The sequence below is a fragment of the Pollachius pollachius genome (genome assembly GCF_949987615.1).
Source record: "Pollachius pollachius genome assembly, chromosome: 11".
NCBI lineage: Eukaryota > Metazoa > Chordata > Actinopteri > Gadiformes > Gadidae > Pollachius > Pollachius pollachius.
Window position 1 is genome coordinate 12,279,723 of NC_136944.1, and position 14,203 is coordinate 12,293,925.

Sequence of the window (14,203 nt, forward strand, 5' to 3'; positions counted from 1 at the left end):
TGTCCGCCCAGTTACAGAGTTTTGGATGCGAGGCCAGTAGGTCACAGCCACTGGGACAGTGTATGTGGCATTGCACCATCGCTGTTTCTTAAAACGGGTTACCCTCGCATGCAAGTCTCCTACTTAATCCCCGTCTCTTTTCTTCCAAAGCGGAGCTGTGCTGGTTCGTCGAGGTCTGGTATCTGTAGTGGGTTGTTCAGAGGGAGTGATCCACCGCTCCCGAGACACGAGCTATCTAAGGTCGCTCTGTTATTGCTGCGCTGCATACATATGGCAGACTCCGCACCGCTCACTCTGTGTCTCATAAGCTGTTTAAAGGCTACCGTTCACTGAGATCTCAGAACGATTTGAATTATGGTTATTATTTTTTAAATAAATACAGTCGAAAATGGTTATCTCCCAAATCGGTGCAGTTTACGATCCGCGACAATGACATTCCTTTGTGTTTTGCATGCACGCATCGCTCCAATTTGTAGTCCGAGTATTTTATCTGGCTAGACCTGCCTTCCAAAGATAGGCTGTGTAGTTTTAATAAGCAAAATGCCGCTGACGGAAATAATGGGGGGGGGGGGGGAATGCAAGTCTAGATTCAGCCCGTGGAGGTGGGAGGGAGAGCTCTCTCCGTCCATTAATTTCCAAATGTCTGCTGCTAAGAATAGCCCGCCCCCCCCCAACTCCCCGTTTCTAACAAACGTTCACAGAGACGCGCGTACGCGTACACCGCCTGCCATACATTTCGTCTGGTTTCATGCACACGCGCCTGTTTGCGCGCAATCTTCCCTCAGCTGGGTTGCAGCTGAGTATCAATTTATTATTATTCTTACACAAGCAGCGTGATGGCATGGCTGTCACAAACTCGCGGATGCATGCGCACACATACACACTATCTCAGACTCGTGTTCATGAAAAGCACATAGGCAGGCAAACCTGGTAGACCATGTTGGAAACGCGGCATAGGAAACGCCGGAAAAACGGAAAAACGCCTACCATACGTAAACAGCTGTGTCCGCTCCGTCTCAGCGATTCGGTTATTTTTAACTATCGATCACGAGGCGGTAAAGATTAATTTTGCTTTAGCGGACAAGTGTGTGTCAGTGTGTGTTTTCGTATGAGACGAACCTTAAAATAAACAAGTGTCTGACTATGGCGCCACCCGTGGAAATAAGGTTGGCCCATCTCATATGGAAGTTGGAGGAGAAGAGAGCGTGAGAGCGGGGGCCGAGTGCGTCATGTGCTGCGGCTATACTGACCTCGTACGCGCGCTCCTGGGCGACGCAGAATCGATCTCGATCTCATTTTCTTTTTTACAATTGGCCCGAGTGCTTGATACATAGTCACTATATAGTCCCTTTCTTTTCCCTCTTCCATCCATTCAGATATCCTCAACCCCCCCACCCCCCTCCCCCCACACACAAACACACAACACACCTCCCCTAGGGTCAGTTGTTGAGAGAGAGAGAGAGAGAGAGAGAGAGAGAGAGAGAGAGAGAGAGAGAGAGAGAGAGAGAGAGAGAGAGAGTGAAAGAAACGCACTCCTTGAAGGGAAGAGAGAGAGAGGGAGGCGAAGAGAAGGACGCTCCTAGGACAATACGCGTTCCATCGGAACAAGGTACCACAGAGGGGCGGGGAAGCTTATGGACTTCTTCGGAGAAGCAGCCTCATTGAGAGCCTGACGCCGGTGTGCTGAGACGGGCGGACAAGTGGCCGTCATCCTGTTGCCTTCGACGATGCTATCGGCGGGTCCCAGCTGCTTCCACCGCGGATGGATGGCTGCGCACCAGGTACCACGGAGGAGAGGCTCGCGGTTTTAACAAGGTGGACGGATGCCATTGGATTCTTTTGAGACAAAAGGGGTTCAACAACAGCCCTCGACCGCACCGACGACGACATTTGAAGGAAAGCGATTTATCTCATCTTTCTTTTCTTTTTTTAAATGTAAGCGGAGCTGAATGTGGATTTTTCTTAGGGAGTAAATGCCGTATTTTACCGTATTTTGGTGTCAAGGTGGTTGTCTATTTTCAATATGACAGAAAGGTGGCGGGAGGCATATTACAGCAATACACTGTACCAAACATTGCAGATGGCTCCAAATTAAATAAATAACAGTTACGCCGCCTTCTTAAAATTAAGCAAGACCCAGACCAAAATGCAAAGTTGATGCTGCTGTCCACGGACTATCTATGCTTATGACTTGTTTTATTTGGCGTGGGCTACCGTCATATCGGAATTAAAGAGTATGTCCAATCAATCACTGCTCTGCCGTTTGATGCGTTAAAGATGTCAGGACATATTTTCATGACAGTCCTTAATCCGATCTGCCAAGAATAAGGGAAGGTGATGCAGACACGAGCACAGCCGAACAATATGAGAACATGAAACATTGATGTCGGGCTCATAAATCTGTACTGATGTATTTTTTGGGGACGGTAAATACTCCTTAAAACACAACGTAGCGCCAGGACACGTTGAGGATCAGCAACCGCACAACATTCCGTGTTCGGTCCACGGTGCAATAAGCCGCTCAGCTAACCCAACGCCGATTGACTTTCCTCTCAACTGCAATTAGCCCGTCGGCAGAACCAGAAAGGGCATGCAAATTTCCATTCCTGTCGGGCAAACCCAAGGCCCTACTTGACGGATTGGATCACCTTTACGGCACAAGAAGCACCGCTTCACGTATGCACCGTCCTGATCCAGATGAGATGTAATGTTGTATAGCTGTGCTGCTAAGCCTTGGACTCCCGCTCCGCTCCTTCGTAAAGACCGCTTCTTGTCGGTGTCCAGAGAATGGCTCGGTTCGGAGACGATGCACCGGCCAGGTATGGTGGCGGGCCAGGTGGAGGAGGCTCGGGCGGTCGTGGTGGTAGCAGGCAAGGAGGTCCCCACGGCCATGGGCACGGACACGGTCACGGACACGGTGCACCCGGTGGGCCCGGCGGCCAGAGAGTGTATAAGCAGTCCATGGCGCAGAGAGCCCGGACTATGGCGCTGTACAACCCCATCCCCGTGCGCCAGAACTGCTTCACGGTCAACCGCTCGCTGTTCATCTTCAGCGAAGACAATTTTGTGAGGAAATACGCCAAAAAGATCACCGAATGGCCATATCCTTTGCCTAGCCGATGGTTTCAGACAGAGTAAGACACGAGTGTTGCACTGTGGTTTGCCGGGAGGAAAAGGTAGGCTACTGTATGGCGCTGACATAACTTCAGTGTTTCTCGTCGTTGAAGGTGAGCAGGTGGGCCACAGCATACACAACGTGTTGACTACTGTCCCTGTGTGTGCGTGTGTGTGTGTGTGTGTGTGTATGGGTGTGTGTGCTTGTCTTTTTTTGCGTGTGCGTTTGTATGTGTGTGTGTGTGTGTGTGTGTGTGTGTGTGTGTGTGTGTGTGTGTGTGTGTGTGTGTGTGTGCGTGTGTGTGTGTGTGATTCTGTGTCTGTGTTTGTGTGTTTGCTTTCTAAGCAATCGAAGAGGTGCCCAGCCTCAATGCTTTATAACCTCAGTCTGTTGAACGCCGTTTCTGAAGGTAGTATTTATTGTTTCCAGACGCTAACGAACAGAGAATGGCCAATTACTGCTATTGCCACGGGAGGCCCAGGAACCAGCCGCTGTTATGAGGCTATTTATCACCATCAGCACACACATACACACGAACACTCAGACAGACACGTACACACTGCTGTTATGTTATTTTGTGTGTGCGCCGCGCTGTTACATGTTTCAGATGCCTTGTGTGTGTTGCAGATGTCAGCATTTTCCTTTTTAATTTTAATCCCTAACCCTCGAAACTGGGTGTCAGGAGATGTGGGGGAGGGGAGGGAGGGACACGGAAGAGCAGAGAGAAAGAATGAGTAGGTATATGTGTGTATGTGTGCGTAATTATGTCCGTGCTTCTGTGTGTGTGTGTGTGTGTGTGTGTGTGTGTGTGTGTGTGTGTGTGTGTGTGTGTGTGTGTGTGTGTGTGTGTGTGTGTGTGTGAGTGTGTGTGTGTGTTTGTGTGTGTTTGTGCGTGTGCGGTGTCATATTTGAATATACGGTCACTTATTTGTATTTCTCTTCAAAGATTCTTGTTTTGGGTTGTTTACTGCAAGTGTGTGTGTTAGGAGGAGAAATCAGTTGATTCCAGATCAGCTGATCATATGTTAAATCAGGTGGCTCAATGCACCATTCAGCGTGCAAGAACGGGTGGATTGAATGTTCTCTTCAGTTCAATTTCCAAAAGCCCTGTGTGTGTGTGTGTGTGTGTGTGTGTGTGTGTGTGTGCGTGTGTGTGTGTGTGTGTGTGTGTGTGTGTGTGTGTGTGTGTGTGTGTGTGTGTGTGTGTGTGTGTGTGCGTGTGTGTGTGTGTGTGTGTGTGTGTGTGTGTGTGTATGTGTTCACATGCTCAGTTGGCACCGATTTAGGAGAGCGCTTGGGATGACACTAGGCAGGGCACTAATGATTCACGTCGAATGGATTCCCACAGACTATGAGTCATTGCGCAAGTCGCGACACCCGGTGTCCAAATTCATCCTGTAGGCAGCCTTGATCGAGATGCACTTATCCCACCTCCTCACTCATGCATTGTATGTGGATTCACTGTAAGTTTCCTTGGATAAAAACTAAAGACTAATACCAACTTCCACGCTAATACGCTCTTGTTTTAGGACAGCAATAGCGAAGAGTAAGACCAGAGATCTCTTTGCTTGGACCGACCACGAGGTGGAACTGTGGCTTAAAATAACACATGAGCACACGGCACTCAAGGCAGCAGTTGGTTTGTTAAAGAAAAGCTCAACTTTATGGCGACGTAATGAATCAAGGAAGGACACGTCCTGACCCATCAGACCAAATCAGGAAACCAATGTGGGAATGTTATCAAAAATCTCAGTTTTGGCCTGTCCAGACTAAATAATAATCCCTGAGTTTTCAAACTAATATGGGGGTCCAGACTCGCGTTATCAAAAGTCTCAGTTTTAGGTGTTGTAAAACACCTAATTTATGCTAGGTGTAAAGGAGGCAAAGGTTATGCATCTTGAAACTAAAAAGTATTAGTGTGGATGTGGCCGAAAGCTACTGCTAAATAACTAAACAGTAAGTAGAGAAAGAGGAACAGGGAGGATGTTTACTGTAGTTTGTGTATGTGGGTGTTTGTGTTTTTTTATAGGTGTTTGGGTGTATATGTGTGTGTGTGTGTGTGTGTGTGTGTGTGTGTGTGTGTGTGTGTGTGTGTGTGTGTGTGTGTGTGTGTGTGTGTGTGTGTAAGTGTCTGAAAGCTCTATGAAGCTTTTTTTTGTAATCACCATCGTCCCTGTTCTATTCAAATTATGCTTTGCATTTCCAAAACAAATTGCACGCACACACACACGCACGCACGCACGCACGCACACACACACACACACACACACACACACACACACACACACACACACACACACACACACACACACACACACACACCTATAATTAAATAAGGGACCCCCACTACAAGGTTTCACATCTCAAAATAGTTGTCCCCATCTTTTGAATGCAATCATGTTCCCTTCCTCCATCGTTGAGCCATGTGTCGACCTGCTGGGTCGTTTTAATTAGAAGACAATGGTATATGTGGTTAAAGATGGAATATGTTCGATGTTCATTTGTGTATGTGTATACGCATGTACATACGGTATTGTGCCATTGTTATTGAGTTGTCTAGGTTGTTTGAATATATTTTTTCATTTCAATTAATCGTTTTAATATGCTAACGTATACAGAAACAAACCATTTTACTATTCGGGTATCCATTTGTTTCTATAGTCCATTTTAGGGGATTTTATTTGGACAGCCTTGCATATTGTAGTGAAGTTAAAGTTGGACTTTGCGACCTTACTGCATTTTCATTCTCTTTTTCATTGTCTCTCCCTCAGGCCGATACATTGGCCTTTTCTGAGATTGTTCAGTTGAGCAACGGGATAACATGATCCATCAATGATTAGTCAAAAATAAAACACAAAATAGACTAATCATTGTCATGATTTCAACACTTTGAATGCACAGACCTCAACCTTTTTTCACTCAAAAATCGCCAACTGTTTCACCATACATGCCATTTCCTCATGAACTGACAGATTTTGAGTCTGGTTTAATTTGTCCATCGACCGCACCGAGGCTCCTTAACTAAAAAGAGCAGGCTTAGCAGAGGGCTTGTTGTGACAGGCTATTTGTGAACCCTGCCTGTTTCCGCCCGCTACAGCTCGATGCTAGTACACTGCCAGTGAATTATGTGTCAATCTTTAAGGTCATCCCAGGTAACCAAGGAGGCGTGCTTTACCACAGCTAGCGCGTCTCAAGGTTAAGCAAGGTGTCACCATATTGCCCATACATCACGCAAAAAATAGTATCAAGCCCTTCTGATGTATTCATTTACCTTCGTACATACTTTATGTTAGCATAATCACCTACATTATTTTTTACATATATTTCCATCTTGTACATACAAACGGCTTGGGTGGTTGTACAAGATTGGCGGTTGGGAATGGGCGATAAATGGTGAGTGGTTACGGTTAGGAATAGGCGATAAATGGTGAGTGGTTCAGGTTAGGAATAGGCGATAAAGGGTTAGTGGTTAAGGTTAGGAATAGGCGATATAGGATTAGGGGTTAAGGTTAGGAATAGGCGATAAAGGGTTAGGAGTTAAGGTTAGGGATTGGTGATAAGCAAGTTTCACACTAACCCTAACCACACTGGGTAGTTACAGGCTGGTCCATGATGTTATTAAGATGTCACATTATGCATTGTTGTGTACTGTTACAAAGACACTGTCTTGTAAAGTGTTAGCCATATCAGTTTGGTTTCCTATTTGTTTGTCAAAAATATTAGGAGCATCTTATTTTGACTTAAGTGCAGACGTCATTCCATCTTTCCGTGTCCAAGGGGACGAACGGCCTGGGGCTTTCTGTTTAGCCGGGAACCAGCTTTGGACTCAGGGGAGCACCATATAAATAACCATTTTATCACATCCTCATTTTGCTATACTGTACTCAGATATTTGTCTGTTTATTCAGACTTAGCATAGCAACAGAATCCAGCTTGGGCGTTGTGAAATACCATTTATTTTAGTATTACACACACATTTCCTTGATAACGAAATCTATATAAATCGGAATTCTGAGTTGAAAACACACATTATCATCTAGAATTTGACATTTTACAGTGATTTCACGATCTCTCTCTCTTTTTTTTAACTCAAAAACATACAAAGAAGCACACAGTCAAGATGTTTTCCTCTTTGTAATATTGCAACCATTCAATATTTTAAACTCTTTTGGGAATCCGTTTTTTGTTGATTGTTTCCAATGGAAACAATCAACAAAATAACCTCCTTAGAGGTCATTGGGCATATCAGGTGGACTCTGACCTTTGACCTTTTAAAGCTTAACCCCCACGTTCTAATCTAAACTCACTTTGTGTATTCCTTCCTTCACAACTGATGCTGAGGATCGTATTGGCTGTGTGTGTTTGTGAGTGTGAGTGAATGTGTGCCTTGGTGCGTGCCTGCTGCGTGCTTGCTTACATATGAGTGTTTTCTGCCCTTTCCTTTTCTGGACACCAATGTGTTTAGCTGAGTAGAAACTAAAAGTCAAGTAATTTGATATTGCCTCTTATCACAGTTAAGGCCTCATAGGGTTTCACAGGCTTATATTATACAAACTCCCCACCCCCCTCAAACACACACACACACACACACACACACACACACACACACACACACACACACACACACACACACACACACACACACACACACACACACACACACACACACACACACACACGCGCACACACACACACACACACACATACACATAAGCCAAATGTCAAGGTACCCTAATCAAAGGGAAGAAAAATAAATGTTTTACCCTGAAAAACATTTCTACCCAGTGTTTTAATTGAATGCAATGTGTAAAATCAACCTGCACACACATTGGTGACTCTGTGTAAGTGAAGAGGAAGTCAATATACAGGTCCGGCTATCTATAGTGATACTGAGTACCGCATGTAACCCAATACAGGCATGATATATTTCAAATAGTGTGTTTGTGTATGTGTATGTGTGTGTGTGTGTGTGTGTGTGTGTGTGTGTGTGTGTGTGTGTGTGTGTGTGTGTGTGTGTGTGTGTGTGTGTGTGTGAATTCATCTCTGAAAGCCCATTCCTTATGGATATATAGCATGAACATTTATTACCTATAAATCATTTACCAGATGCTTTTATCCAATGTGCATGTGTCTGTGTGTGCCCCTTAGTGCATGTCTGTGTGTCCCAAATGGCACTAAGAAAAGATGATAATCAATTCAGAACTCCTTGTTCATTCTTATGCCATTCTCAGAGTCTGCAGCTTATTATTCAATACATTACAACCTGAACACACCAACCCAGACTTTCAATCTAGCATTTTCTGTTTAGTTATTACAATGGAACTTTGGAATTTCCTTTTAAAGCAAATAGCTATTACTTACCTTAAAGCTTGTGGGAGTTGTGGGCTGTTAGCTATCAATCTGACAAATTATCTGTGTTTGAATATGTTCAGAAATGGTTAGCTGGATAACCTTTAAGAAGAAAATCGTTACACACATGACACGTTGTGTTTCTAATGAGGGATAAAAGTCTGCTTTAGCACAATATTCCGCGTTTAGGCAAGCCTAGGGTTTCTGGTGTTGTGTCGAACAGGAAACCCGATCAGAAGTGAACAGGAATAGAGGCACCATTACACATCATGATTCACATCATGTGATTTTCTCAACTCGCTGTGGGAGGTACACTCACACACCCACTCTTCTTGGGCTTCCGTGTGTCAGAGTGCAACATTGTGTATGTGCTGCTTAGAGTTAAAACATATCGACATCCAAAATAGCTTTCATCTGAGAGAAGTCTACAGCATCGTCAACTGTTTCCTGATCCTTAATCCCAAAGGCCTAACCCTCAACGATAATAGAAAATCAGATAACTGTTAAGATAAGACAGATATCAGTTCTTGTTTTAAATGTTAAATGGTTGTTATGGAGGTAGATCAGGAGATAAATATAGGCAGTGTGTTTGGACTGAGACAAAGGGTGTTTTGCCACATCTTAAATAGAAACATCTTAAAAAGCTGGTGAGTCATTTGCGCCTTTTCAAAGACGACCGTTGAAGACATCAACATCTGTCCTTGAGATTGGCTAAATGAACCTGTGTGCACCCAAAAAAAAATGAATTCTCAATGTTTAGTTGAACATTGGTTGTATTCATTTGAAATCCTTGTTGCACATAAACAATGAACATACATTGCACAATGTTGTCCATGTGCCAGTCCATGCTTAGAATTGTATGCAGTGTCCCTCTTCCCCTCTCCCTTCTGTACGACACAACATGTTCAAATTCAGAGTTATTTATTGTCAATCCGGATTGATTGCTACGGAACCCGTAAAAGGGACATCGGGTAAAAAAAACATTATTTAACGTTTCTCGTGAAAGTATCTGGTGCGCATGAGAAAGTATGTCGTGCGCACCAGATACTTTCTCGTGCGCACAAGATACTTTGTGGGCTCAAGAGAAACGTTAACAATATTTTTTTTTACCCCATGTCCCTTTACGGGTTCCGTAGATTGCAACCATTAAACAAACAAACAAAAAAAAAACTTGGAGGAGAGAAGAAATGAACAAAGAGTTGGACCGTTTTTAAGAACAGGTCTACAGAGAGTTGTTTAAGTGCATTCAAGACTTTGTAACGAATGCTGAAATGACTGGCATACGTTGTGAGAAAGATGAAAATTGGCTGTTAATGCACTGACATGTAGCAACGCCGCCAACCAACAGCAAACCAAGGTAACGTTTTCTGTCATTCTGTCCGATTCATGCCCAGAGATAAACAGTACTGGATGAGTAAAGTAAACAATGATACGGGTGTGTTTGTGTGTGTGTTTGTTTGTGTGCATGTGAGTGTTTGTGTACGTGAGGTGGCATGCGTGTAAACAGTGATACGGGTGTGTTTGTGTGTGTGTGTTTGTTTGTGTGCATGTGAGTGTTTGTGTACGTGAGGTGGCATGCGTGTAAAAGAGAGAGAGGGAGAGATAGCAACGGATACAGGAGTCATTGTGATAAAGAGAAGAGAGGTGATCAAGAGAAAGACAGCTGCAGGTGTGAGCAATTGAGAAAGGGAGGAAAAACTTACAGATGGAGAGACCTTGTTTTCTCAATGCTGAGAGTCAGTGATCTGTGTTCACTCTGCAGAACACAGATCACAGACCAATAATTATTTATTGGTCTTCCTCTTCAGTTGCGAACACACACACACACACACACACACACACACACACACACACACACACACACACACACACACGTATATAATACATACACATATACAACCATAATGCATCATCCTGTTGCATCCTTATACATTACTTGAGTATGAACACATTACAAATTGAAATTTGACAGCATATATAGTTTATGCAGAAAAAAATATATACAAGGTTCACACGGTTTGACCGGCAGAAGAAAAACGCTTAGGAGGTCACGGTTAACAATGGTTAAGAAAATCCATCATTGCTCTCTCTCACTGTCTTTCTCTCTCTCTGCAAGAGCAATGAAGGTTCCTATGTTTGGCTTTTTCAGCTGATGGACTTTCATAGATGACCTTGTAACATATATGGGGAACAGAGCGCTGGGATCAATGCGGTAACGGGATGCCACGCAGGAGCCGGGATTGTTGCACGGGGGGGGGGACTGGAATCATGAATGAAATATGCTTTCAATAGGTCCTAGTGGATATCCCTCCTCCAAGACCACCTTTCCATCGCCCCAATCCACGCAAGACGCTAACCTGTGCTACATGCACTGGGGCTAACCACAAAGTGTAGATTTGATATGCTAAGGCATAGTTGACGGGTATGGCAGACATTTTGAATGCTTCTGTTTAAGCCTTGAGCTAATCCAGCTGGTGATATTTGAGGAATCATAATGACTTGGGTTCATTGTGTTGCTTAAGTGCACACAGTTGTACTGTAGTTAAGAGGCCTTGTGTTTATTGGTGTACTGTGTGTGTGTGTATTTTCATTAGTGTGTTTACATATATACTATTTGGAAAATGGAATAAATGTGAATATCTAAAAGCAGTTTCAAAGTTAGGTATCCTAAATACTCTTTCCCTTTCATACTATAAGATACAACTCAATATACTACTTTTAGTAAAAGGTTTTTAATAAAAGTTTGATACTATTTCTTCCTTTGCTCTATATGCACCTTTGTTAGATGTATTAAGTTTGTTGCAATTGTCTACGTGAGTGGATGTTTATTTGTTGGCACGCATGAAGATGACAGAATAATAATGATGCATACATCCTAGTGTCACTCTCTCTTTCACTCTCTCTCTCAATCTCTCTCTCTCTCTGTCTCTCTCTCTCTGTCTCTGTCTCTCTCTTTCACTCTCTCTCTCCCTCTCTCTCTCCCTCTCTCTTTCTCTCTCTCTCTCTCTACCTCTCTCTTTCTCTCTCTCTTTCTCTTTCTCTCTCTCTCTCTCTCTCTCATTCTCTCTCAATATTCCATATTCAAAGAGCTTTATGGGCATCGGAAAACATACATTTAAATGGCCAAAACACAAAAAGTGAAATAAGCAAACATAAGATTCAAAGCTTCATACCTTCTGGCCTAATATTTTCCCTCCTCTTTCTCTCTATTGCTCACACCAATCTTATTTTCCTTCATGCCTCCTGGTGTCTCCAAACCCCTTACCCTCTCTCTCTCTGTCGCTCTCTTCTTTTCAAATACATGTGAATCCATCCATCCTCTCAGTCCCTACCTCGCTCTACCCCTCCCCCTCCCCCCTCCCTCCTGTTTCTTCCCTCTGTTTATGTCCCTTTACCCCTCCCCCTCTTTGTCTCTCTCTGTCTCCCTCTCTCTCTCTGTCTACCCATACCTCCTGGTCTATATCTGAATTGTCATCTTATTCCTCCTTTCTCTTTGCGTTGCATGCTGGCACTGTTGAATAATTCAGTGTGTGTTTTTGTGTGTGTGTGAAGGGGTGCTGTGGTGAAGTATAGGGTAGGGCTATTTTGGGCTCGGCTGTGTATCGGGGAGTAGGACCCAGTGATGGAATGACTACCTGTGTTTTGGGGTCACGTGTTGTAGTTTACATCTTCACCGACCCATCAACAAACACACACGCACACGCACACACACACACTTTTGCAAACAAAGTTCTTGATTTTTTCCTCTCGAAAATCATGCAAAATATGGTCCTGAAAATGTATATTGATACATTATAACAATAATATATATATATATATATATATATATATATATATATATATATATATATATATATATATATATATATATATGTATATATATATATATATATATATATATATATATACATATATATATATATATATATATATATATATATATATATATAATATAATAACATTATTATATTATGTATATATTTTTTGCTCCACACATGCATATGTTTCCAGAAGGAAAAATGCAGGGCCCATCCCCATGTTTGGTTCTGCTATGTTCCAGTAGAGAGGTTACTGGGTCCAGCTAGAGGATCCAGAACATTCAATTTCGACATATCAAGGCTGCTGGAGCTCAAGGAGTGGGAAATGAGGCAGTTGCTCAAACTGTTCTACCAATGCCTTGTGCTCTGCATAATGCATCAAGAGAGAGAGGGAGAGAGACGGAGGATGAGAGAGGGAAGGAGGGAGAGAGGGAGCTGTGTTGTACAATTATTATACAATTAGAAAATGGAAACGTGTGTGTTAAACGTGTGTGAAATGTGTATGTGTGTGTGTGTGTGTGTGTGTGTGTGTGTGTGTGTGTGTACACACACACACACACTACAACACATCTATGATTTATACTGAGGAAATAAATTTAAATATATTCTGCCATTATTATATATACATACTGTATAATATATATACATATATACTTTAGCAAGTTTTGAAGTGCAACAGACTACTGTAAATGTCAATGTTGGCGATGGTGTTGAAGATGCTGATTAAGAGGATGGTTGTGATGAAGGTATAACAAAAACAATGGTAATAATGTTGGTGGTGGTGATGAAGATGGTGTTGGGGATGATGGAATAATAGTAATAATAATTATAATTAGAATAATAATACTGATGCTAATAAGGGTGGTGGTGGTGACGGAGAAGAAGAAAAAAATGATACTGATGATGGTGATGATAATGCTAATAATGATGAGGATGATGATGGCAATGAAGCGGATTGTGCCCATGATGTCGGTGCACGTGACAAGATGGGGATGAGTGAATCTATACTACACATGGCTCCTGGGTACGCTTAGTTATATTAATAGACACAGGCTGGCTCCTCACCAAAGACTAGCAGCTGCTCCAGGGCGACGTTGGCAGACGATCGGAGCGCACGCGGATGAATGTGTGTGTGTGTGTGTGTAGTGTGATGCTTGTCGTTCATTATCTGTGTGAAAGGTACATAACGCTCATTTAGTTATAGAAGATGCTATTGCTACACAACCTTTTCATCAAAGTCCCACTGTCGTCAGTGGCTCATGGTTTGCGGTTTTCCAACTAAGGAATCCACCAAGCATTGTTGGCTTCTGCTTCATGCAAAAACCCATGGCACTGCTTTTCATATTTCGTTAATTCTTTGTCATGCTCAATCACGGCCTTATGATGTGTGCTTGGTGTTTTTTTTCACACATCTTATGATGTGTGATTTTTGCCAATAACGTCAAAAAGTCATTGAATATTTTGAGCTTTTTAGAACAACTGCTTGCCTACGACCATGAATACATGCAGTTTGGCAGCGTAGCACACGACGATATTTTACGCAAACCTTCATAGATAGTCAATCCCTTACGGAGACGGGGGGGAGGGCGGTCTGGTCTCCATTGTGACATGTCTTAGACTCTAATGTAGTGCTTTTGTGTGCGCCGGTTGGACCAATGCACTCTCCGATTGTCGCTTATGCCATGTGTGACACTTACATGTGTGCGTGTGTGTGTATGTGTGTGTTTGTGTGTGTGTTTGTGACAATTTACTAACCTACTTTTGGAGGGCTCGGAGAAAGAAAAAAAATGACGCAATCTACCCCACTGCCAGTAGAGTCCCCTGCCGCCACCATCCCCTCAAACCCCCCCGCCATACTTCCATGTCTCTCACTCCCTCTCCCTCACTCTATCATCCACTCCCCGCCTATCTCCCCTCCCTC

General features: G+C 43.3%; 1 protein-coding gene across 1 annotated transcript in view; it reads left to right on the forward strand.

The window, feature by feature from the left end:
- Positions 1-2,787: 2,787 nt before the first annotated feature.
- Positions 2,788-14,203, forward strand: part of cacna1aa (calcium channel, voltage-dependent, P/Q type, alpha 1A subunit, a) — a gene marked incomplete at its 5' end in the record, with an annotated part of 89,087 nt that continues 77,671 nt past the window's right edge. Inside the window, one exon of the mRNA XM_079746904.1 lies at positions 2,788-3,101. Coding sequence (XP_079603030.1) covers positions 2,788-3,101 — 314 coding nt within the window. The remainder of the gene's footprint in view (positions 3,102-14,203) is intronic.